Consider the following 26,501-nt stretch of genomic DNA (forward strand, 5'->3'; position numbering starts at 1 on the left):
TCTGGCTTCCATGTTAGTGGGCTCACTCCAGGTGCTCCCCCTTCCACCAGTTTCTCCATTCCACAGTGCGGAGTTCCTACAGTGTTGGCTACCTCAATGGGGGTGAGTTAGAGGTGGGTCAGCCAGAGGGGGTAAAGGCTGACTACGGGTGAAATAACCTCTATACCAGGTCATGTCTTCAATAAAAGACTTCTAATAGAAAGTAGAATTTGACCCAAGCCAACCTGAGCCTGTTGTCTTCTTCCTTAATTTGTCCTACTACAGATTTTTTGAATGTTTTCTTGATAACTAATAGATTTTAATTTTTTCATATCTTTTGGCCATTTGGTATATGCTCTTTAGAGGTATACCACTTCAAGTCTCTTGTCAATTTTTCTGTTGGATTGTTGGCTTTTTATTTTGTTAAATTGATTTGGAGGCATTTTATCAATTCCTGGTACAATATTCTGAAAAAGTCCTTTCATTGGATATATTTATAAGTAGACACTGAAAAGTTTCACAGAGGGGCCAGAATTGTGGCATAGCAGGTTAAGCTGCTGACTGCAATGCTGGCATCCCACATGGGTGCTGGTTCAAGTCCCAGCTGCTCCAATTTTGATCCAGTTCCCTCTAAAGTGCCTGAGAAAGCATCTGAGGATGGCCAGGTGCTTTGAGCCCTTCCACCCACATGAAGGGATCCCGAAGAAGCTCCTGGCTCCTGGCTTTGGCCAGGCCTAGCCCTAGCCGTTGCAGCCATTTGGAGAGTTAGCCAGCAGATGGAAAATCTCTCTGTAGTTCTTACCCTCTCTCTCTGTAACTCTGCCTTTCAAATAAATAGATTAAAAAAAATTTTTTACTACTATTTTATTGCCAGCATTTATAAAACCAGACATAGGGAAAGAACTAGGCCTGGGGACACATGCATGGTCTTGATATAGCGATTTTTTTTTTGTTTGTTTGACAGGCAGAGTGGACAGTGAGAGAGAGAGACAGAGACAGAGAGAAAGGTCTTTCTTTTCTGTTAGTTCACCACCCGCCCTGGTGTGCTGCGCTGATCGGAAGCCAGCAGCCAGGTCTTTCCTCCTGGTCTTCCATGCGGGTGCGGGACCCAAGCACTTGGACCATCCTCCACTGCACTCCCGGGCCACAGCAGAGAGCTGGACTGGAAGAGGAGCAACTGGGACAGAATCTGGCACCCCAACTGGGACTAGAACCAGAGTACCTGCGTCGCAGGCAGAAGATTAGCCTAGTGAGCCCCTGCGCCGGCCTTCATTATCATTTTCAATTCCTATAGGATCTGTAGTGATATTCCTTTCTTCATTTCTGATAATTTTAATTTCTCTTTTATTCTTCTTGATTATTAGAGACATCAGTTTTATTAAAATTTTCAAATATTCAAACTTTGGCTTTAATTGTCTCTGTTTTATATTTGTTTCGAATTTTATTTCTGCTCTAGTGTGTATTATTTCCTCACTGCTAGTTTCTTTAGTTTCTTTAGTTTGATTTGTTACTCTCCTAAAACCTTCCTGAGGGCTGTGAATAAAATTTATGGGAGGCCATTGTTTTGAACGAAGCTCCTACACCAGACCTAATAGACCGCACCAAACCAAAATGGCGTCATTCGTGTAAGGTGATATGTAATCAAACTGAACTTCGAAACAGCTTTCTAAAGAGACAGGAGATTCACAGTGACCTGACAAAGGGCCCAGCTCATCTGAGCCAGCATGATGAGCCAGTCCCCTCTGTTGTAACTCTATAAAGAAATGTAATTATGAAATGTTCTTTCCATGTTTTTTGTTCTCTATTTCTGCCGTTTTCTGCTCATTGTACCACCTTTTCTGAGTTGTTAGAGAAGATAAATTCACAAATCACTAATAAAAGCCAATTAGATCTTTAAACTAAATTTGTTGAAATTTTACATTTTGTAAGAAGGAAACTTGAATAATTGATTTTTAATATTTTTTATTTTTTCTAATATAGAGATATAAAGCTATATATTTACCCTTGAGTGATTTTTAGGTGTGTCTCACAAGGTTTGAGTTTTTTTGTTGTCTTTGTTTCTGTTTTACTATTTTGTTGTTATTGCGGTGTCCTATATAGTACACAGTTGTCACTTGGAGTTACAAATTCGGCAAAGTTACAGGACACAAAATCAACACACAAAAATGAGCTCTATTTCTGTATGTGAGCATAACAATCTGAAAAGGAAATTCAAAAACAATCTTTTTAAAATAGCAATGGCGGGGGAGGTAGGGATTGTAGGGGTTGTGGCACAGTGGATAGGTTAAGCTGCAGCCTACGATGCTAGCATTCCATTCACTGCTGGTTTGGGACCTGGCTGCTCTACTTCCGATCCAGCTCCCTGATAATGTGCCTGGGAAAAGCAGCAAAAGATGGCCCAAGTGTTTGAGCCCCTGCACCTACTTAGGAGACAGGGAGGAGGAGCTCCTGACTCCTGATTCCTGGCTCCTGCATCCTAGCTTTGGCCTTGCTCAGCCCCAGCCATTCCAGCTATTTAGGGAGTTAACCAGTTGATGGAGGATCTCTACCCTTCAAATAAATAAAACAATTTTTTTTTTGACAGGCAGATTTGGCAGTGAGAGAGAGAGACAGAGAAAAAGGTCTTCCTTTTCCATTGGTTTACCCTCCAAATGGCTGCTACGGCTGGTGCACTGCACCGATCCGAAGCCAGGAACCAGGTCTTTCCTCCTAGTCTCCCATGCTGGTGTAGGGCCCAAGTACTTGGGCCATCCTCCACTGCACTCCCGGGCCACAGCAGAGAGCTGGACTGGAAGAGGAGCAATTGGGACTAGAACCTGGGGTGCTGGCACTGCAGGCAGAGGATTAGCCAAGTGAGCTGCGGCACTGGCCAATAAAACAATTTTTTTAAGATTTATTTATTAGAGAGGCAGGGGCAGAGAAAGAGAGAGAGAGAGAGAGAGAGAGTCTTCCATCCTCTGGTTTACTCTCCAGATGGCTGCAATGGCTGGAGCTGCATCAATCCAAAGCCAGGAGCCAGGAGCTTCTTCCAGGTCTCCCATGAGGGTGCAGGGGCCTCCTTCTACTGCTTTCCCAGGCCTTAGCAGAGAGCTGGATCAGAAGTGGAGCAGGCGAGACTTGAACCAGCACCCACATGGGATGCCGGCACTGCAGGCAGCGGCTTTACCTGCTATACCACAGCGCCGGCCCAACATACTATAAGTCTTGACGTGTTGTGTTTTTGTTTGTATTCATCACAAGGTAGTTTCTAATATCCCTTATGGGAAATTCTTCTTTGATCTATTGGCTGTTTAAGAGTGTTTATTTTCCACGTATTTGCAGATTTTCTATTGGTTTCTAATTTCATTTCATTGTGCTTGGAAAAGACATTTTCTGTTTTTTTCCACCACTAACACATTTATTTGAGGGTGACAAGGTCAGATCTTACCAGGAGTTTTTAAAATGGGTAGGACTAGGCAGAAAAGATATTTTCTAACACTTCAATATTTTTTAGTGCAGTAAGACTTGTTTTAGGGCCTAACATATGTGCCATCTGTATTTCCTTCACACACTTTGGGACTTTGTCATGAGGCACACATAAGTTTATATTTGTTATACCTTCTTTTTAAAATGTTTTACTTATTTATTGTCACTTTATTTTTGTAAAGATTTATTTTATTTACTTGAAAGGCAGAGTTACAGAGAGAGAGAGAAAGAGAGAGAGAGAGGTCTTCTACTTGGAATTGGGTTCTCAACAGAACTGAATCTACTAGTGCCTTGATCTTGGACTTTCCAAGAATTGTGGGAAATAAATTTCTGGTTTTTTTTTAAAGATTTATTTATTTTTTGAAAGTCAGAGTTACACACAGAGAAGGGGAGGCAGAGAGAGAGAGAGAGAGAGAGAGAGAGAGAGATCTTCCATCCGCTGGTTCACTCCCCAGTTGGCCACAATGGCCAGAGCTGTGCCGATCCAAAGCCAGGAGCCAGGAGCTTCTTCTGGGTCTCCCACATGGGTGCTGGGGTCCAAGTACTTCGGCCATCTTCCAGTGCTTTCCCAGACACATTAGCGATGAGCTGGATTAGAAGTAGAGCAGCTGGGACTTGAACCAACAGCCATATGTGATGCCGGCACTGCAGGCCAGGGCTCTAAACTACTGCGCCACAGTGCCAGGCCCAGATGGATCATCTTTTAAATCCACTCTACCAATCTATGCTTTTCAGAGTTTAATCCATTTATTTGTAGTTTAAAGTAATTACAGATAATAATAATTATTATTATCAATCAATTATTATCAATTATTATTATCAATAATGACTTTTTTCCTGTGTTCTTTATGCTTGACATTCTTCCTCTGAGTTCCTTCCTTCTTTCTTTTTCTGCACATATTGAAGTTATTTTCTTAGTGGTTACTTTGGGAATTACACTTATCGTCTTCAAGTGATAATAACCTGGGAACAGCACTGCGGATAGTGGGTTAGACCTCCGCTTACAGTGGCAGCATCACTGATCGGAGTGCTTTAGTCCTGATTATTCTGGTTTTAGCCCAGAGCCCTCCTAAAGCACCTGGGAAGCAGCAGATGGTGGCTCAGGTACTGGCTCCCTGCCTCCCACATGAGGAACCTGGATTGAGTTCTTAGCTCCTGGCTTCAGCTTGACCCAGTCCTGGCTACGTGAGGGCATTTGGTGGAGGGCAACCAGTAGATGGAAGATCTCTTCTCTCTGACTCTGTCTCTCCCTCTCCCTCTATTACTCTGCCTTTCAAAGGAATAAACAAGTAAATTTTTTTAAAAAATCTATAGCACCCTACTTTGAATAGTACAAAATAAATTTCAGTAATACACATCTTGCTTTCACACATCACTGTCTTTTCCCCTTCATAGTATTATTGCCACAGTTTACATTTTTATAAATCGTATCCCTTTCACATAGCTTCTTTCTCTCTGTCTCTCTCTCTCACTGTCCACTCTGCCTGTCAAAACAAAAAAAAAAGCCGGCGCCGCGGCTCACTAGGCTAATCCTCCGCCTTGTGGCGCCGGCACACCGGGTTCTAGTCCCAGTCGGGGCGCCAGATTCTGTCCTGGTTGCCCCTCTTCCAGGCCAGCTCTCTGCTGTGGCCCGGGAGTGCAGTGGAGGATGGCCCAGGTGCTTGGGCCCTGCACCCCATGGGAGACCAGGATAAGTACCTGGCTCCTGCCATCGGATCAGCGCGGCCATTGGAGGGTGAACCAACGGCAAAGGAAGACCTTTCTCTCTGTCTCTCTCTCTCACTGTCCACTCTGCCTGTCCAAAAAAAAAAAAAATAGCTTTACAAATTACTTTATTCATTCTCCATTTAAATCATAGAGGAAAAGAACTGAGATGTTACAAAACCAAATAAATTATTGATTTTTATATTTGTATATATAGTTACTTTTGTGTTCTTTTATTTCTTCACATAGGTTTGAGTCATTGTCTGCTATCTTTTCATTTTGGACTAAAGGACTTCCTTTAGTATTTTTTATAAAGGCAATTTGTTATTTGTTATTTAAGAATTTTCTTAGGTTTTGAATATCTTAGGATTTTCTCCTTTTTTAAAAAAGATTTTATTTATTTGAGAAGCAGAGTTACAGACAGAGAGAGGGAGAGACAGAGAGGTCTTCTTGCGGGTCATCTTCCATTGCTTTCCCAGGCCATTAGCAGAGAGCTGGATCAGAAGAGAGCAGTGGGACATGAACCTGCACCGATCTGGGATGTGGGTGCGCAGGTGGAGTGTTTGCGCAGGTAGAGTGGTAGCCTGCTACACCACAGCACCTGCCCCTCTCCTTCATTCTTTTTTTTTTTTTTCTCCTTCATTCTTGAAGGATAGTTTTTTGCTGGATATGTTTTTTTTCTTTTTCTTTTCTTTTCTTTTTTTTTTTTTTTAATTTGAGAGGTACAGTTACAGAGAGAGAGAGAGTCTTCCATCTGCTGGTTCACTCCCCAATTGGCCACAAACGGCTGAGGCTGAGCCGATCCAATGCCAGGAGCTAAGAGCTTCTTCCGGGTCTCCCACATGGGAGCAGGGGCCCGAGCACTTGGGCCATCCTCCACTGCTTTCTCAGGCCATAGCAGAGTTGGATCAGAAGAGGAGCAGCTGGGAAAGAGCTGGCTCGAAAATAGGATGCAGGCACTGCAGGTGGAGGCTTAGCCCACTATGCCGCAGCACCGGCCCAGCTACATTTTTGCTTTCAGCACTTTAACATTCCACTGCTTTCTACCCTCTGATGATAAAAATTCTCTCTCTCTCTCTGTCTCTCTGTCTCTCTCTGTCTCTCAAGATTTATTTTATTTATTTGAAAGTCAGAGTGTCAGAGAGAGAGAGAGAGACAGAGAGAACTTCCATCTACTTGTTCACTCCCCAGTGAGTGTAATGGCCAAGACTGGGCCAGACCAAAGCCATGAGCTTCAAATTCCATCTGGGTGTGCCACGTGGGTGCAGGGGCCCAAGCCCTTGGGCCACCTTCTACTGCTTTCCCAGGCACATTAGCAGGGAGGTGGATCGGGAGTGGAGCAGCCACCAGGACTTGAGCCTGGGCTCATATTGGATTCTGGTGTCACAGGCAGCGGCTTAACCCACTGTACCACAATGCTTGCCACTAAATTGTTTCTCTCTTAATGCTTCAAAGATTCTTTGTCTGATAATGTGTCTATAGTATATCTCATGGATCTCTTTGAACTAGCCTGCTTAGCGATCACCGTGCTCCTTGTGTGCTGGTATTCATGTGTTTCATCAACTTTGGAAAGCCTCTGGCTATGATTTTCCAACTATTCCTTCTATCTCTTCTTCTCCCTCTTCCTTCCATAGCTTCCATAATGCACACATTAGCCCACCTGATGGTGCCTCATAGGACACGAGGCTCTGTTCACCCCTCTTTGTCTTCTTTATTTTCGTCTGCTCCTCACACTGGATAATTTCAACTGTCCAATCTTCAAGTTCACTGATTCTTTCTTCTAGTTGCTCAAATTTGCTCTTGAATCCTCCCAGTGACTTTATTATTTAGTCGTCACCTTTTTTTTTTTTACCACCAAAATTTCTACTGGGTTCCTTTTAATGATTTCTGTCTCTTTATTGATATTCTCATTTTGTTCACTCATAGTTTGTTGGTTTCCTTTGAGTCATTGCTCAGAATCTCCTTTATCTCTTGAAGTGTCTTTAAGATAATTGCTTTAAGTGTTTGTCTAACACACCTGACGTCTGAGTTTCCTTATGGTTGATTTCTTTCTAAAAAAACTTTTTTACATTGAATAGGTTATACTTTACTGTTTCTCTATATGATTTGTTGAAAATTGGACATTAAAGTACTGTAATGTGGTATGTCTGAAAAAGCAGATTTTTTTCTTCCCTAGGACTTTCTGTTCTTGATTGTTGAAGAGCTACCTTATGTTCAGCTAGTGTTTTTACTGAGATTTCTTTGAACACCAGAACTTAAAAACAGGAAAAAAAAAAATCACCTTTCTCATTCTTTACCCATGGCTCTGCAGGGGTACTCCTTGGACACTTAGCCAGGCCATTTGGAATTCCTCCCCAGTCTTCACTGAGCTGGTGCACTGAGTCTCTCAGTCAGCCAGTGGTGGGATCTTACAATCCTCTTGGGGTCTTCCTCAGCCACATCTCTTGTCTTAGGTATGTGAGTTTCTGAAGTCCCCTCAATGCAGGATTTGAATACCCAATCTACCCAACAAATATCTCTCCCTGACTTCTACTCCCAGACTTTATGTGGTCTGTTCTGTGTGTCTGTAATCTTTGGCCCCAGGTTGTTCCAGTTTGTTTGCCTTACAGGGTATTGGACCAATGGCCACTGCTTTTCTGCGCTGGGTTCCCCTTAGGGGAAGTAGAGGCGTGCCATGCATCAGTGCCTCAGTTCACCGCTAGACAGCTGGTGCACATAAACACGCCTGTGAGTGAGGTCGGCTCTGCTCCTCTGTAAGTGAGGACAAGGGTCCCACCCTGGAGAGGTGAGCTGCGATCTTTAAGACTGCTGTTGGCCGGCGCTATGACTCACTTGGCTAATCCTCCACCTGTGGCGCCGGCACCCCGGGTTCTAGTCCCGGTTGGGGCGCTGGATTCTGTCCTGATGCTCATCTTCCAGTCCAGCTCTCTGCTGTGGCCACAGGAAGGCAGTGGAGGATGGCCCAGGTGCTTGGGCCCTGCACCCCATGGGAGACCAGGAGGAAGCACCTGGATCCTGGCTTTGGATCGGTGCAGCGCTGGCCGTAGCAGCCATTTGCGGGGTGAACCAATGGAAGGAAGACCTTTCTGTCTCTCTCTCTCTCTCTCTCTCACTAACTCTGCCTGTCAAAAAAAAAAAAAAGACTGCTGTCAAGTCAGGGTGGTAAGGTGGTAAGCTTTCCTGCTACTTAAAATCACCCTTTAAAAAAAAATCAGCATGTTGTTGGTTGCTGTAAATCTTTGTTTTCTTCCAGAGTTCTGACTAAGCTGGTCTGACAGTTTCTGCTTGTTTGTTGCATGTTTCTGTGGAGGTATGGGCGCTAGCAGCTGCCTACTTTGCTCTTTTCTGATGTCTCTCTCTCCACACATTGTGTTAGAGTGTTTCTTCGTTATTCATACACACATGCAGGTCTCCATGCATAGCTTTTTCAAAATACACATCTTTCATGCACTTTTTGAAGACCCTCGGTATGCATGGCTTTCAACATTTTCCTCTGCCAAAATAAACTTATCTTCTAAATCTATTTTCTGTGAACTTTTGGAAGTGCCTTTGTGTGGGGGGGATGTGTGTGTGTATTTATTTATGTTAGATACAATTATTGATCCACTTGCAGGTAGGTCATCTGAACCCTTCTCACGGTCTCTGCTAATGTTAATATTTTTATGACAATAGTTTAGTATCAGAACCAGTAGATTAATGTTGGTAACACTCATCCCTTTTCCCCGTTCCTAATCCCATGACAACCATTAGTCTGTTCTCCTTCTCTGTAATTGTGTTATTTCATGGAGGTTATATAAATGAAGTCATGCAATATATATAACTTTTGGTGTTTTTTCACTTAGCATCCTTTCATCAGCATAGTTATCCAAATTATTGTATGTATTTTTTTAAATTGAGGCTGAAGTTTTATTCATTTTAAAGATTTACTTATTTATTTGAAAGCGACAGAGAGAGAGAGAGAGAGAGAGAAAGAGGTCTGGCATCCACTGCTTTACTCAGAAGTGTTTGCAGCAGCCCTGGCTGGGCCAGGCTGCAGCCAGGAGCTAGGAACTCCTTCTAGGCCTCCCACACAGGTGGCAGGAGCCCATGTACTGTGGCCATTAGCTTCTGCCTCCCAGGGTGTGCATTAGCAGGAAGTTGGATGGGAATCAGAGGTGGAACTCTGTTCCAGGCACTCTGATAAAAGATGTGGTAAACCAGAGGCTTAACCAGCGACACCATGATGTCTTCACATTATGAAAATGTTTTAAATCCTTTAAAATCAGAAGAAAGGGGGGCCAGCTGTATGTCTACCTTTCTCTGTAACTCTTTCTGTTAAATAAATAGAATCAATCTTTTAAAAAATATTTATTATTTATTTATTTAAAAGTCAAATAGAAAGGGGGAGAGAGAATCCTCCATCCACTGGTTCACCCCACCAGATGGCCACAATGGCCAGGGCTGGGCCAGGCCAAAGCCAAGAGCCAGGAACTCCAGCAGGTCTCCCATGTGAGTGACAAGGGCCCAAGCACTTGGACCATCATCCACAGCTTTGATCGGGAGAGAAGCAGCCAGGACACACACACAGGCGCTTATATGGGATGTGAGTCTTACAAGTGGCTTTACCCGCTATGCTGCAATGCCAGACCCGGAGACTAGGTTTTTGAAACTTTGGCAAAAGACTCTGGGTTGGGGAATATGTGGAAGTGCTGGTCAGAGGGAAGATGGTGGAAGCTCTGCACATCCTGTCTCCATTCCTTATGCATCCTCTTCCTTTTGGCCGTTCCTGGGTGGTATTGTTTGTACTGAATCGGTCATCACGAGTGGTTTTCTGAGTCATTCTGGTGAATTATCCAACCTGAGGAGGGACTTGCAGGCACATCTGACTGTACAGGTGACCTAAGGGGATTGCATCCGTGTCTGAGGGGGGGCCAACTGAGTGGGACAGAGCCCTTCACCTGTGGGCTCCGCGTCAACTCTTGCAGTTAACTGAATTGCAGGACACCCAGTTGGTGCCAGGGATTTAGAGAACTGGTGTGCGTGGGCACTTCAAAAAACCTGTAGAAGATGGAAGTATGGGGCCTGTGCTGTGGTGTAGCGGGTAAAGCCATGGCCTGCAGCACCAGCATCCTGTGTGGGCACTGGTTTGAGTCCCAGCTGCTCCACTTCTGATCCAGTTTTCTGCTAAGGCCAGGAAAAGCAGTAGAAGATGGCCCAAGTCCTTGGGCCCCTGCATCCACATGGGAGACCCGGAAGAAGCTCCTGTCTCCTGGCCTTGGATCAACTCAGCTCTGGCTGTTGTGGTCATTTGGGAAGTGAACCAGCAGATGGAAGACCTTTCTCTCTCTCTCTGTCTCTACCCTCTCTCTGTAACTCTGTCTCTACCCTCTCTCTGTAACTCTGTCTTTCAAAGAAATAAAATAAATCTTTTCAAAAATGGAAATAAAAGATAAGGAAATAAGCTTAAAATAATGGTACAAAACATTTTGGAAATACTTGAATACTTGTTTCATAAACATTTTCTATGAAATTTTTAAAAGATCCCTCATATTCTGTGGCAGAAAGTTTATCAGAGGTGCTCTCTTCCACTAAAATAAATAGATAAATAAATATTATATATATAACTGTGCTCTGAAGGACAAATGTAATCCAAGCCGACTATGCTCATTTTTTTCTTTGATTTTGTTTTATTTTACTTTTTAAAGATTTATTCATTTGAGAAGCAGAATTACTAGCAGAGAGAGGGAAACAGAGAGAGAGGTCTTCCATCCACTCTTTCACTCCCCCAAATGACCACAACCGATTCGAAGCCAGGAGACAGGAGTTTCTTTTGGATCTCCCAAGTGCATGCAAGGGCCCAAGCACTTAGGCCATCTTCCACTGCCTTAGCAGGCCATAGCAGAGAGCTGGATAAGAAGAGGAACAGCCGGGACTCAACTGCCCATATGGGATGCCAGTGCTGCAGGTCAGGGCTTTAACCGACTGTGCCGCAGTGCCGGCCCCATAAGTAAATCTTTTTTTTTTTCCTCACACAGGCAGAGTGGATAGTGAGAGAGAGAGACAGAGAGAAAGGTCTTCCTTTTTGCCGTTGGTTCACCCTCCAATGGCCGCCACAGCTGGCGCGCTGCGGCTGGCGCACCGCGCTGATCTGATGGCAGGAGCCAGGTGCTTATCCTGGTCTCCCCTGGGGTGCAGGGCCCAATCACTTGGGCCATCCTCCACTGCCTTCCCCAGGCCACAGCAGAGAGCTGGCCTGGAAGAGGTGCAACCGGGAAAGAATCCGGCGCCCCGACCGGGACTAGAACCTGGTGTGCTGGCGCCGCTAGGTGGAGGATTAGCCTATTGAGCCGCGGCGCCGGCCCCCATAAGTAAATCTTAAACAACAAAAACCCAGTCTTCAACTACCTTCTCTCTCATCCTCTAGTAGTTATGGTGACCTGCCAGCATCCTGAAGCTGTCTCGGGGCTGCACCCTGAGTCACCTCCTTAGCATAATCTCTGGTGTGATTGAATGGAGTTTATTATGAATAGCAGAAGACAACCAGGACAAAATTTCCTATCAGGAAATTCCTAGGGTTTTGGGTGCTCTGTGCCAGGAAACAGGGATGAAGCCCAAATATGTTTTATTATATCACAAGACCCAAGAAGCCCAACGTGCCTGGAGTCTCAAAGTCGTCTGGGTGGGCTTCCAGATGTGAGGCTAGGGCAACTTGGCCCAGGGATGCAGCAAAATGGGTGGAGTCTGCCCGGCGCGTGGATGGGGTGTGGGAGGTGAATGAAAGAGGAGTGAAGGATGCTCTCCAGATTTTTGGCTTGAACAGCTGGATGGATGACAGTGCCAATCAGTGAGAATGTTGGGGAAGGAGCAGAGTAGGGAGTGAGGTGAAGAGCTCTCTTCAACATGGGGAGTCTGAGATGACTCAAGGCATGGGTGTTAAGGAGCCAGTTGGATTGGTGAACCTGGGTGTTGGGGGAGAAGTCTAAACTGGAGAGAAACTTGAAAATCGTTAGCTTATAAATGAGATCACCTAGAGAGAGTACGACGGAGAAGAGAGGAGTGGGAGATTTGGAGCAGTGGGTTAAGTTGCTGTTAGGACACATGCATCCCCTATGGTGTGCTGGTTCCAGTCTTGGCTACTCTGTTTCTGATCCAGCTCCCTGCAAATGTACCTGGAAAACAGCAGATGGTGGCTCAAGTACTTGAGTCCCTACTATGCACTTGGGAAACTCGGATGGGATTCCTGGTCTTGTCTTCAGCCTGGTCCAGACCCTGCTGTTATGGCTGTTCGGGGTGAACCAGCAGATGGAAAATCTCTTTCTGTCTCTCCCTCTGTGTTTGTCACTCTGCCTTTCAAATAAATAAATCTTAAAAAAAAAAAAGAAATTGAGAGGAGAGTAAGGATGGAGCTTTTGAGCCCTCCAATATTTTAAGATTTAGCAAAAGAGGAAAAATCAGCAAAGGATACGGAGGAGCAGATTCAATGCAGAGCTGGCTTCATTCACAGGGAACCAAAGGACACTATGCAAATAAGAGTAGTTGGCCTAGTGAGAAGGGAGTTTATATCTGAGATCTTTTTTTTTTTAAAGATTTATTTTATTTATTTGAAGGAGTTACAGAGAGAGGTAGAGACAAAGAGAGAGGTCTTGCATCCGATGGTTCACTCTCCAAATGGCCGCAACGGCCAGAGCTGCACCGATCCGAAGCCAGGAGCCAAGAGCTTCCTCTGGGTCTCCCACGTGGGTGCAGGGGCCCAAGGACTTGGGTCATCTTTCATTGCTTTCCCAGGCCATAGCAGAGAGCTGGATTGGAAGAGGAGCAACCAGGACTAGAACCAGTGCCCATATGGGATGCTGGTGCTTCAGGCCAGGACTTTAATCCGCTGTGCCACAGCGCTGGCCCCGAGATCTTTTTCCTAAAAGATTTATTTTTATTTGGAAAGCAGAGTTACAGATAAAGGAGAGAAAGTGATCTTCTATCTGGTGGTCCACAATGGCTGGGACTGAGCCAGGCTGAAGCCAGGAGCCTGTAACTCCATCTGGGTCTCCCATGAGGGTGGCAGGGGCCCAAGCACTTGGGCCATCCTCTGCTGCCTTCCCAGGGGCGTTAGCAGACAGCTGGATCAAAGTGGCACAGCTCAGACTCAAACCAGAGCCCATATGGTGTGCTGGCATCACAGGCAACGGCTTAACCCACTGGGGCACAAGGCTGGCCCCATAACTGAGATCTTTTATTTTTTCCCATGAGGTATGAGGCAAACTTGCATCGTAAAAAGTAGGGGGTTGGTGGGGAGGGTATAGGAGGAAAGGGTGTGAAATAATCTTCAAATCTAATTCAGTGTCAATGCAGTGGAGAAAGTCCTTCCAGGATTTCAGTCCATCTCCCAAATCCTCTTCCTCTCTCACTAGTTCTCGTTCCCACCACCACTGGTAATGTATCCTTACTTGTTCCCTTGTCTGTACACCAGACAGGGGCAGGAGGGCCAACCTCCCCTAACCTCCCAGTGCGTGTGTAGCCTTAGGGCAGGGCCGGCTAATGACTGCCTATCTCCAGACTCTGTTTTAGGGCGCCCCTGTTAAGTCTTAGTTATCTGGGCAATTCATCCTTCTCCAGATTTCCGTTTCTGAATACAGTTGTCCGAATTCAAGGTTCTGCACCTGCGGAGTCAACTAATCAGGATGGGAAACATTTAGGAGAAAAAACTGAGCCTGTAACGGACTGTGTGTGTGTGTGTGTTTTTTGCCTTTATTCTTTGAGCAATACAGTACAGCAATTTTTTAAAAATTTATTTGACAGGTAGAGTTATAGACAGTGAGAGAGAGAGAGAGAGAGAGAGAGAAATTACAGCAACTATTCACCCATCATTCACATTGGGTTAGGCATTAAAACTATTCCAGAGAGGAGTAAAGCATGCAGGAGGCTGGGCAGAGGTTCTGTGCAAATTCCATGCCATGTTCCACGAGGGGCTTGATCTTTTGCGGATTTGGGAATTCTGGGGGGACCAGAAGCCAATCTCCTGCGGACACCGGGGGTGGGGGGGAGATGTAGGAGTGGCAGGAATACCATCTCTTCCTTGCCTCCCTCACCCTGTTATTAGGAGGAGGATCTGAGCCAGTAAAGGCTTCATTAAATGTTCCTCAAATGTAACAGACTGCAGGTAACAGGTGCTGGAAGAGCCTAGCAAATCGGAGCAGGAGGCATTATTGTGCCTGGGGCAGCGGGCTTTGAAGCTTTGCACAGGGCTGCAATGCGAGGCCCAGACCAGCGTCCCCCTTTGCTCCGGCCTTCCCTGGAGGCGCTGGACTGGCGAGGGCAGGGGGGCGGGAAGCCGAGGGGGGAGTAACTGTCAAACCTCGCCGCTTGGCGCCATTATTTAAATAGTACGTGCCTGTCTCGCAGCTGTACGTGCCCGGGGCGGGGCTCCGAGCGCCGGGAGAGGGGCGGAGGCCGGGGGCGGGCCGGGAAGGCCGAGGGGCGGGCCGGGGCGGGCCGGGGCGGGGCCAGGCCGGCAGCAGGGGAGGGTCTAGCGGCGGCCCCCGGCGAGGTTCACTGCGCTTGCGCTGATAGACGCAAGATGGCGGACAGTGCGGAACTAAAGGTAAAGCGCAGCTCGAATTCACTTCTAATATTCGGCCGCGGAGACGGCGCCACTGGTGCCGGGGGGGATGGGTCCGGCCCTGGGGGGCCGCTCGGGCCTGACTCTACCCGGGCCTGGAGTTGTAGGGAGGAGAGGCGCGCCCGGCCCCAGCAGAGGTGGCCAGCTGCGGCGGGCCGCGGGCCCCGGGTGCCTCGGGGGCGCTGACGGGTCGTCCCCGGCGTGTTATTGTTGTGGGCGCCTCTGGCGGGGGTGGCGGGGGAAGAGAGAGGGAGTCGGGAGGTGGGGGCTGCGGCTGTCCCCGGGGCTCGGCTTCCTCGCCTCCCAGGCAGCCTCCCCGCCCCCCCATCCCCAAGGGGAGCTGGGACTGGGGGCAGGGTGTGCTTGTCGGGGGGATTGGGAAAGCTCCCCGCCGTCGCTTCCTCTTCCTCCTTTGCAGTCCCGGGCTCCTGTCAGGCGCTTTCCACAGACCCCCGGGAACTTGGCTCCGGCCGCCCCGCCCCTCCGCGGATCCCTGGCGCCCCCGCCCCGCGCTGGGCTCTCGGCGGCTGCCCGCCTGTCAGGAGGCGCCCGGGGTGCCCGGCGTGCGGGGCGACCGGGTGGGAGGGTCGGGGGAGAAGCTGTGGTAAAGTTTCGCGAGCCCCGGCCGGCGTCGGGGTTCGGCCGTCGGGCGCCGAGGGGGGACCCGCCTGGGCGGGACGTTAACTCTTCGCTCTCGTTGCTGGCAGTGGGGGCGAAGCCTCCCACCCCCCGCGAAGAGCGGGCGTGTGGACGCGGTGGCGGGTGGTGGGATGCGGCTGCCTGCTCCGGCTCCGGCTGGCGCCGAGGGCGAGGGGAGCCTTTGGGGGTCTCTGCACACACCATGATGGCGATGCTATGGCTGATGGAGGTGAATGGTTCGTGTTTATATCCCCCCGTTGCCTTTTGTTTGTAGGGACATCTCGCTGGCCATGTTGATTTGAACGGCATTCGCCTCCCTCCTCCTCCTCCAACCCCCCACAAATAGAACGCTCCCCGGTTCCTCTCAACTGTACGGATTACTCACGCCTCGCGAAATTGGATGAAAGGGGGCCCCCTTCTCCCCGCTTTTTCTCCCACCCCAGTCGTTACCTGATGATGGCTTCTTTACCGAAGCTGATAAACCACGACACAAGCAGTTGGGGGAGGCGGTGGAGCCCTTATGATTGGATTGTGACAAATGGGGCTCCGGTTGGATAATTTTGGCTTAGTAGCAAGCAGTTCTTAACTAACGCGTATTATTTCGAGGCTCTGATCGCGATATTCCCTCCTTGGTGGCTTCCCGTGTGTGAACCGAACAGCTGGTTCCATCCCGACCCAGAGAGCTGACATCTCTGTCAGTGGAGGGGGGGGGCGTATATGCAACTGTGCCCGTTTGGGGAACGTCTTTCTGTAATTCATAAAAAGTATTTCGAATTTTTTTCTCTTATAATGAAGCAACTTGTGGAGCAACCAAACACTAGGTTAATTTCTGGACAGTCTTTCTATGGGAAAGCCTCACGGGAACATCTTTTTTTCTGAATAACTCTACATTGCTAACATTCCAAGATTTGTATGGTGAAGTGTTGGCTTTGAGTGTCACTCTTTTTAAATGGACTTCTAATTACAAATCTATTTAACGGAGAGCAGATTGAAGGTAGATGGTATCATCTGTTTTCCAGTTTCGAACTATTGACTGATACGAGAAAGACTCAGGAATTTTGAGTGTTTGGAGCTAATTTACTCTTGGAATAGAAAAAGTACACAACTTTAAGAATTTTTTAAAATAGTTTTTCTTAAAATATAGCCACTATGTTGCTATGATCTTTGTCTTCTGATATTTATTTTGTTAGCAGTCCTTTTGAATGACGCTAATCAGTTCTCTTGAAAAAGGACCATGGAGCAAAGCTGAAAAGCTTTTGTGGGCTATATTGTCACTCTTGATGCTGTCCAAAGAAACTAGTATGGAAAGCACATGCTGGGAGATTTCCTTCTTTGTTCTTTCTCATTTTAAGAAAGTGCCTTTGGGGATACATCAGATCCCTGGTGTGAGTCTTGTTAGGTAAAAGTTCTCTTTATAAAAATGAGCCAGTATCAGATAAACACCATACACTTGGGGGGAAATGTTATTTTTCTAAAATTGGCTTCCTTTGCTTGCTTGCTTGCTCTCAAAATTTTCTTGAGTTTTTCCAGAGGAGTTGTTCTCTACTTTTATGTTCCTGTTGTATAATTTCTCAAGTTATAATAACTGTTTTGACATGTTGGTATGTCATTGTGTGTGCCTGAGACTTTGAGGAGCTCTGAAAATTGCTTAGCTGGTGATAACTGTATCAAAAATTTGTGTTAATACTTCCTTGTGGTTGAATTTGCTGTTCTTTCTTGGGGCATGGTGGTGATCTCAGGATCACCTACCCTAGTTATTTGAGATGTCTGTGCATAATTATTTCGTGCAGTAAGGTGTGGGAGATATTCCTTTTGGAACTGATACCTTGTGAAGGTTTTTGTTTGTGGTGTGGAGAAATAGTGTGCATTACTAGTAAGGGCAAATCAATAAGAATCAAGAAAAAGCTAGACTTTGGGGGGGGAGGTTCTCTTGGAAATACAGTACTCCCAGCTCTGAGGCTTGGAGTAAATGCGGTGGCTTTTTCATTCGCAGTAGAGACTTCATTTTGCTGTGGATTCTATTAGTAATTATTTTCCTTATGGACCTTTTAGTGAGTCCTTCTGAATCTATAACGAATCTGCAAAGATCTGATGGGAAACACAGATCTGTATCCCATGTAGAAATAGCGCAAGCTGCAACACTTTAAAATATTGCCAATAAAAATCAGATTGTGAGTCATATATATCAAAATGAGTTCTCTGTGCACATTTGTTTATAAAAGGTTTACTTTTTCATTAGGGGAATACCCATAAATGACATTTGTAAGAACATGGAGGGTGAATATTTTATTATCTTCAGGAACTTAAAAGCAGGCTGGTGTGATGGCCAGATGATCTTGGTAGTTAATAATCTGACAGCTTCGTGTAGCTCTTCTTAAAGTACTTTTTTCTGAACAAATGCTTTTTGCATGAAAACTCAAACCAAGTTATATTGCCATTTTAGCTCACAGGAGGAACAGTGGGAGAGAAGTTCATCCTTTTAGTGGAGTAAATAACGGAGTTCAATGAAAAGAGAAACCACACTTTTAAAAGTTATCTGTAAGCACATCAGTAAATTCTGTTGTCATATTCTGCCTCTTTATTATCAAGAAATAGCCACTTAATTTTGATCTTTGTGGTGCAGTTTGTCTACTTTTATCTTAAATGGAGGCAAGTAAATCTGACAGTTTGTTCACAGACTTGTTTTGAAGCTCCATAACTTGCTTTTTTTCAAGTGCCTCATTTAGATGCCTTTTGTTTCATGTCACCATTTTTATGAACAGTATTTAAAAACAATTTATAAAACCCTTTAAGTATTTTTAAGTATTTCATGTAATTATTTTGAAATGCTGCCGCCGTGTCCTCTGCCTCTTTTCTCCTGGGTAATTGGGTTGTCTTTCTCTTCAGTCTCTTGTAATCCCTGTTGATTGTAGTAGTGCTTAGTGGCGAGTCTATAGCTGATTAACCTTGGGTTCTCCTGGTGAACCCCATCAACATGCTGTTCAGTGTTCTTGCTGAGGCTTTTGAGATCAATGTAGTTTGTACCCTTTCTTGTTGGTAACTCGGGATACGAAAATAACATGGCCTATGATTGTAGTAGCTGCTGGGAAGAAGTATCTAAGTCTTAGAAAAACTGGATGCTTGTGATGAGATTAGCTTTAAAAACAAAAACATGTGGTTCATTACTTTAGAGAAGTGTTGTAGTATTTTCTGAAGTATTCTGCTGTGGCTTTGAGTGTCTTTTTTTTTTTTTTTTTTTTTTCCTAAATGTTCCAATAGTAAGTTCTTTGCACTTCATAATGTAATGCATTATTTCCTTTGATCTTTGCAACAGTTCTTTGTAGTAGGAAAGGCAAGTAGAAACTCCTTTTTATAGGTCGTAAGCCCAGAAAGGGTAAGTGACTAGCCTAAGGTCATACAAATAGAAGTGGCAGGGACCTGAACCAAGGTCTTGTGATTTCAAAACTCTATGCTTTAGGCATCTGTAAAGGTATGGTGGCAGCCCTGGAGTCCTCTAGAGTGCCTAACTCAAAAAGGATTCTATTTAGTTTGTTACTGATACTTTCTCTTTTCACCCTGTGCTAAGGTATTTTTGGATATTCCTTGGGGTTTTTGCAAACTTCCTTGAAAGAAGTTGAGAGTTTGTTAGTTGGAATCATATTGTTATTTTTTTTAGTGATTATTTTTTTGAAAGAGAGGGAGATACACAGAGATCTTCCATTCTCTGGTTTACCTCCCAGATAGCTGCAAGGGCTAGGGCAGACCGAATCCAGGAGCAGGGAATTTCCTATCCAGCTCTCCCTTGTGGGTGGCAGAGATTCATGCACTTGCCACCATCTGCTTTTCCCAGGCCATTAGTAGGAAGCTGGATTGGAAGTGGAAGCAGCTGGGACACGAACTGGAGCTCAGATGAGATGCTGGCTTCGCAGATGGTGGCTTTACCCACTCTGCTACAACGCCGGTCCCTGAATCATACTATTTTGTTTGGGACAATTTCAGAGAATACTGAGACATAAGCAAAAAACAAACAGCACCTGTAATCTCAGCATTTAGGTAATCGTTAACATCTGGGTATCTATCCATTTAGACTTTATTTGTGAGCATATGCGTATGTTATAGTCATCATAAAAAGAGATCACACTATTTTTTATTTGTACTGCTGTTTTCATAGCTGTCTTTCCAGGTTAGTAAATACAGGTCTCTATGATCATTTGAAAGTTTACGTAGTATTTAGTAGTTCTTATCATTAGACAGTTGGATGATTTCTGCCTTTTTTTTTTTTTTTTTTTTTTTGCTATATATATTTTTTTCTTCTTCTTCAGGACCCAGCATGGTAGATGGAAAGTCTTTTGCACCAAGATGCTGAGGTGGCTCTTTTCCCTCTGTTTCTGAATAACTGGGTAGAGGGACCACATGCCCACTCCCTGCTGAGAAAAGGACGATGGATTTTGTTATTTTGAACAATGCCTTGAGAAATACTCTTATATAAAAGTTTGAGGGACCAGCATTGTGGCCCAACAGGTTAAGCCACCACCTATTGCACCAGCATCCCATATGGGTGCCGGTTCGCATCCTGGATGCTTCACTTCCCATCTAGCTCCCTAATAATGGGCCTGGGAGAGCAGCAGCAGATTTCTCAAGTCCTTGGGCCCCGTGCATCCAGGTGGGAGACTACAGTTCCTGGCTCCTAGCTTCAGCCTGGCACAGCCCCAGCCGTTGCAGCCATTTGGGGAGTGAACTAGTGGGTGGAAGATTTCTCTCTCTCTCTCTCTGTCTTTCAAATAGATAAAATAAATTAAAAAAAAAAAAAAAGTTGAGACATGTTTTATTCTAACTAAATATATTGATGGAACAGATCTTTTTGTGTGTGCTTTAGAGAGCAATGCAAGTGGTTTTCTGATTAGATGTTATGAGTGAAATAAATTAGTAATTCTTGGTTTGTTCATTGTTACACCTTTATTTCTGTAAACATGTCAGATTATTAAATGATAGAGGCAGATTTTATAAAATGATAGTAGACAGTGCTTCTGAATTAGAACATTTGATATGTGAAATAGATTATGAGATAATGTGTAACTTATTTCAAGTGTGTTTTAGTTTTGGAAGATATATCAAATATTGCACACTTTGTGCCTTATTTAAATACTTATAAGTTTTAACTGGCATTTTAAAACTATACTGAAGCCAGCGCCGCGGCTCACTAGGCTAATCCTCTGCCTGCGGCGCCGGCACCCCGGGTACTAGTCCTGGTTGGGGCACTGGATTCTGTCCCTGTTGCTGCTCTTCCAGTCCAGCTCTCTGCTGTGGTCTGGGAAGGTAGTGGAGGATGGCCCAAGTGCTTGGGCCCTGCACCTGCATGGGAGACCAGGAGGAAACACCTGGCTCCTGCCTTCGGATTGCTGCAGGGCGCCGGCCATAGCCGCCATTTAGGAGGTGAACCAAAGGAAGGAAGACCTTTCTCTCTGTCTCTGTCTCTCTCTCTCTCTCTCTCACTCTGCCTGTCAAAAAAAAATTAATTAATTAAAACTATATTGAAAATATATAGAAAAATAGAAACGAAAATTTGAAAGTCAGAGTTACACAGAGAGAGGAGAGGCAGAGAAAGAGAGAGAGAGGTCTTCCATCCAATGGTTCACTCCCCAATTGGCTGCAACCGCCGGAACTGTGCTGATCCAGAGCCAGGAGCTTCTTTCAGCCTCCCACAAGGGTGCAGGGGCCCAAGGACTTGGGCCATCTTCTACTGCTATCCCAGGCCATAGCAGAGAGCTGGATTGGAAGTGGAGCAGCTGGGGCTTGAACTGGTGCTCATATGGGAAACTGGCACTACAGGCAGCAACTATACCCTCTATTATGCCACAGTGCTGGCTCTTTAAGACATTTTCTGCTGCTGGATCAGAAGTAGAGCAGCTGGGACTTGAACTGGTGCCCATATGAGATGCAGGTGACAGCTTTACCAGTTATGTCACAACGCCAGGCCTGAGGTAGTAAAAACATTTTAAAGTTCTTAGTTGTCCTGTACTGTTATTTTCAGAAGTACACAGGGCTCCTACTTATATACTTTTGACTTTGATGGTTTAACAGTCCTATACATTCAGTAAAAATTATACTTTAAATTTTGATCTTTTCTCTTAAAGCATGATGTAGTATGAGACTTCTTTAGTGTGCTGGGCAGGGACATCCAGCTACAACTCCCAGTTAGCCCCAGGATTGTGGAGAAACAAACAATATTCTATAGTGCACAGTGTTGTTGAGCTACATTAAGTTAAGTACATTATGGGTATTACAATGGATCTTTTAAAAAATTTTATTTGAAAGGCAGAGTGACAGTGAGAGGGAGAGACAGAAATGGAGGGATCTTCCATCTGCCTGTTCACTCCCCAAATGGCTACAATGACCAGGGCTGGTCCATGCTGAAGCCAGGGGCTTGGAACTCCATCTGGGTCTCTCATGTAGGCGATCTGTGCCCAAGCAGATGGGCCATCATCCTCTGCTTTCCCAGATGTATTAGCAGGGAGCTGAATTGGAAATGGAGCAGCAGGGACTAGAACCAGCCCTCTGATATGGGATGCTGGCCACTACATGCATTTTAAAGATAATTTATTTTATGTATTTGAAAGGCAGAGTTAGAGAGAGAGAGATGTCTTCCATCTGCTGATTCACTCTCTAGATGGCTGAAATGACCAGGACTTGGTGAGGCTGAAGCCAGGAGCCTGGAGCTGCTTCTGGGTCTTCTGTGTGAGCACAGGGGCCTAAGTACTTGGACCATTCTTGCTGCTTTCCCAGTCGAATTAGCAGGGAGCAGGATCGGAAGTGGAGCAGCCGGTACTTGAACTGGTGCATATATGGGATATAGGCATTTCAGGCAGCGCTTTACCTGCTACACCACAATACTGCCCCCACTCCCCGCCTGCACATTTTGACTTAATTCCAATGTATGATAGGTTTATCAAGATATAACCCGTTGTTAAGTGGAAGAGCATCTGTAGTACTAATTGCCCTTATGTTTTTTATTTCTTTTACTGCTAGATGTTTGTGACCTATACTTCCCCTTCCATGTTGAAAATTGTAAAATGCCTGTTGCTTTTAATTTCCTTTACTCTTGGTTTCGGTGGTGTGGTGTGAAAAGATATTCTCCAGAATCCTTCCCTCAGAATTTTCTGACAAATCTTGATTCTTTGCTATAAACTTAAACTTCATCAAAATGAAGCAACTACGTTTGTTTCTTTTCGGCTTTTTTTAGATCAGTCAACCAAAACAAAGGAAAACTCTTTGAACGTTAGCTGGTAACTGAAATATCAGTAACACTGGCAGGACTGTTGCAGACATTCCTATCTTTGAAAACTTCATCCCTTTCTTACCTTTCCTGCTATTCTCTACTTTCAGTTTCCTCTTCCCTACATTTGATTGCTAGGTTAATTTCACTAAAATACTTTTCATCTGTGAATAAAAACTTTCAGTGGCTTTCCATTGAAAATGGGACAAAGTCCTAGCTTTCAATCTGGTATTCAAGATTTTCTATAGCTTGATCCCAGTCTAGTTTGTGTGTTTTGTCTCCTCAGCAGTATAGCAAAAGTCCTTAACTTAAAGCCAGAGCTGTTAGTTTGCTGCTTTTTGTCGGCTTTGTGTGTGTGTGTATTTAAGATTTATTTTATTTATTTGAAAGTCAGAGAGGGAGAGATCGAGACCAAAAGAAGTCTTCCATTTACTGGTTCACTCTCCAGATGGCTTCAACAACTAGACTGGGAACTCCATCTGATCTCCCACGTGGATGGCAGAGGCCCAAACAGTCGGGCCATCTTCTGCTGCTTTCCCGGGAACATTAGTAGAGAACTGGATCCAAAGTGGAGCAGAAGGGACTCAAAATGGTCCCTATAGGATGTAGACATTGCAGGTTGAGGCTTAACACACTGTGCCACAGCACCGGCCCTACTAGTGTTTTATTTGTACGTTATTTTGTCCTCTCACATCCCTACTCTTAATACAATAGATGCTGAATGAATATTTGTCAAAAGAGCACATTGTAATCAAGATTCTGTCAGGGATGGGGTGATTCTCATTTCTGTATGATAGTATAAATTGGAAATAATATTAGGGTCATATGTTCACTGTTGTTTCATTTTGCTTCTGAGGTTAATTTGAGTAACATTAAGTCCAGAATAATATAGGAAGGATTTTTGAAGGATGTTTTAAGTTTAGCTTTTATATTCTCTCTCTATCTCTTTTTTTTTTTTTTGACGGGCAGGGTGGACAGAGAGAGAAAGAGAGAGACAGAGAGAAAGGTCTTCCTTTGGCCGGCGCCGCGGCTCACTAGGTTAATCCTCCGCCTAGCGGCGCCGGCACACCGGGTTCTAGTCCCGGTTGGGGCGCCAGATTCTGTCCCGGTTGCCCCTCTTCCAGGCCAGCTCTCTGCTGTGGCCAGGGAGTGCAGTGGAGGATGGCCCAGGTGCTTGGGCCCTGCACCCCATGGGAGACCAGGAAAAGCACCTGGCTCCTGCCATCGGATCAGCGCGGTGCGCCGGCCGCAGCGCGCCTGCTGCGGCGCGCCTGCCGCGGCGGCCATTGGAGGGTGAACCAACGGCAAAGGAAGACCTTTCTCTCTGTCTCTCTCTCTCTCACTGTCCACTCTGCCTGTCAAAAAAAAAAAAAAAAAAAGAAAAAAAAGAAAGGTCTTCCTTTGCTGTTGGTTCACCCTCCAATGACCGCTGCGGCCGGTCTGCACTGCGCTGATCCGAAGGCAGGAGCCAGGTGCTTCTCCTGGTCTCCCATGGGGTGCAGGGCCCAAGCACTTGGGCCATCCTCCACTGCACTCCCTGGCCATAGCAGAGAGCTGGCCTGGAAGGGGGGCAACCGGGACAGAATCTGGCGCCCCGACTGGGACTAGAACCCGGTGTGCCGGTGCCGCTAGGTGGAGGATTAGCCTATTGAGCCGCGGCGCCGGCCTATTCTTTCTATCTATATAAGATGTGAATACGTATTTCACTGTGATGAAAGAGCAATAAATTAAGTAAAATTTGAAAGAGCTCACCATTTTCATTCTTCCTCTAGACATTGCCACTTTGGCGTGCATCTCTTTTCTTGGGTGGGTAGAGAGAGCATTAACAGCTTTATTGAAATATAGTTCACTTACCACATAGTTCATCATTTAAAGAGTATAATCAAATAGTTTTTGGTGTATTGACAAAGTTGTACAGCTATCACTATAGTCAGTTCTAGAATGTTTCTCAACTCGAAACCCTAAGTGGGGGGCATTTAGCCTAGAGGTTAAGATTAAGACACCAAGGGGTCAGTGCTGTGGTACAGTAGATTAATCCTCTGCCTGCAGTGCCAGCATCCCATATGGGTGCCAGTTCTAGTCCTGGCTGCTCCTCTTCTGGTCCAGCTCTCTGCTGTGATCTGGGAAAGCAGTAGAAGATGGCCCAAGCACTTGGGCCCTGCACCCTTGTAGGAGACCTGGAAGAAACTCCTGGCTTTGGATCTGCCTCACACCCACCATTGTGGGAGTGAACCAGCGGATGGAAGACCTTTGTCTCCTTCTAACTGTTTGTAACTCTACCTCTCAAATAAGTAAGCAAAATCTTTAAAAACAATAAAATGGGGCCTGCACTGTGGTGCAGTGGCTAAGCTTCCACCTGTGGCGCCAGCATCTCATAAGGGCACTGGTTTGAGTCCCAGCTGCTCCACTTCCAAACCAGCTCTCTGCTATGGCCTAGGAAAGTTGTAGAAGATGGCCTAAGTGCTTGGGCCTCTGTATCCACGTGGGAGAGCTGAAAGAAGTTCCCAGCTCCTGGCTTCAGATTGGGTTAGATCTGGCCGTTGCAGCCATTCGAGGAGTGAACTAACAGATGGAAGACTTTCTCTGCCTCTGCCTCTTTGCAAATAAATAATAAATAAATAAATAAATCTTAAAAAACCAAACAAGGCTGGCGCCGCGGCTCAATAGGCTAATCCTCTGCCTTGCAGCGCCGGCACACCGGGTTCTAGTCCCAGTCGGGGCACCGGATTCTCTCCCAGTTGCCCCTCTTCCAGGCCAACTCTCTGCTATGGCCCGGGAGTGCAGTGGAGGATGACCCAAGTCTTTGGGCCCTGCACCCGCATGAGAGACCAGGGGAAGCACCTGGCTCCTGGCTTCAGATCAGCGCGATGTGCCGGCTGCAGCGCGCCGGCCGCGGTGGCCATTGGAGGGTGAACCAACGGCAAAGGAAGACCTTTCTCTCTGTCTCTCTCTCTCTCACTATCCACTCTGCCTGTCCAAAAAAACAAAAACAAAAACAAAAACAAAAACAAAACAAAAAACAAACAAACAAAAAATAGATGTAACAGTAAGGCACATCCTTATCTTTAAAATAAATAAATAAATAAAAGATTAAGACACGAGCATCCCGGGCTCTGTACTGGTGGTGCAGTGGTGATGGCTCAGGTAATTGGGTTCTTGCTACTCACAAGAGACCTAGATTAAATTCCTGACTCCCAGCTGCAGCCTGGCCCAGTCCTGGCAGTTAGCAGCATTTGTGGAGTGAACCGGAGGGACAGGAGCTCTGTCTCTCCGACCTCATCATCACTCTCTTTCTAAACTGGGCAGATAGAAGGAACTTCTAACATTTATGAAATGAATGCATGTACAGATAATATCCTTCAACTTGTTTTTTCACTATCAGTATATGTTGAATATCTTTCCAAGACATACCCCAAAATAAGATCTCATTCTTTTTAACAGTGCAGAATATTTCATAGGTATGTTTGCAGAGATTCACCTCTTGAATTTATCAGTATATGTGGTTAAAAGTTCTTATGAACTTCTGTTAATGGTTTTGCTATGCTATTTTATAAAAATGATTACCACATTTAATGTAACCTACAGTATCAGTGTTGGAGTTTTACTTTAAAATAGAACGCAAAACATGACAGATAGTTTGGCTTGAGGAGACATGGAATGCAGGCTCTTTATGGGGTTCTGGCAATGCACAGCCTAGGCAGTTCATTTTTGTATTTTGGTTTCTGAATGTGAACAAGCCTGTTTTTAGTCTCATAGCATAGTACTTAAAATAGAATTTAACTTGATGTCTTGTGCTTTATGGTGAATGTTAAGACTTTCTTAAAAAGTTATGCAGGTCTAATCTTAAAGATGGGGAACATTTCAGAGTAT

At 45.4% G+C, this 26,501-nt stretch overlaps 1 protein-coding gene and 1 non-coding gene across 6 annotated transcripts in view; one reads left to right on the forward strand and one right to left on the reverse strand.

Moving 5' to 3' along the window:
* Positions 1–841: 841 nt before the first annotated feature.
* On the reverse strand, positions 842–947 carry LOC127484027 (small nucleolar RNA SNORA72). The gene has a single exon (XR_007910808.3). It is a non-coding gene; the product is annotated as a small nucleolar RNA SNORA72 (small nucleolar RNA).
* A 13,739-nt stretch (positions 948–14,686) lies between these two features.
* Positions 14,687–26,501, forward strand: part of PIAS1 (protein inhibitor of activated STAT 1) — a 140,947-nt gene continuing 129,132 nt past the window's right edge. For all 5 annotated transcript variants that reach the window (XR_016218288.1, XM_070054406.2, XM_089310618.1 and 2 more), the window contains exon 1: positions 14,687–14,722. Coding sequence is in view for 1 of the 5 variants with exons in the window: in XM_008268843.5 (XP_008267065.1) it covers positions 14,699–14,722 (24 nt within the window). In the remaining 4 variants the exon portion in view is untranslated. The remainder of the gene's footprint in view (positions 14,723–26,501) is intronic.

Source organism: Oryctolagus cuniculus, chromosome 12, assembly GCF_051225735.1.
Source record: "Oryctolagus cuniculus isolate XC-2025 breed Fujian yellow rabbit chromosome 12, ASM5122573v1, whole genome shotgun sequence".
Lineage (NCBI taxonomy): Eukaryota > Metazoa > Chordata > Mammalia > Lagomorpha > Leporidae > Oryctolagus > Oryctolagus cuniculus.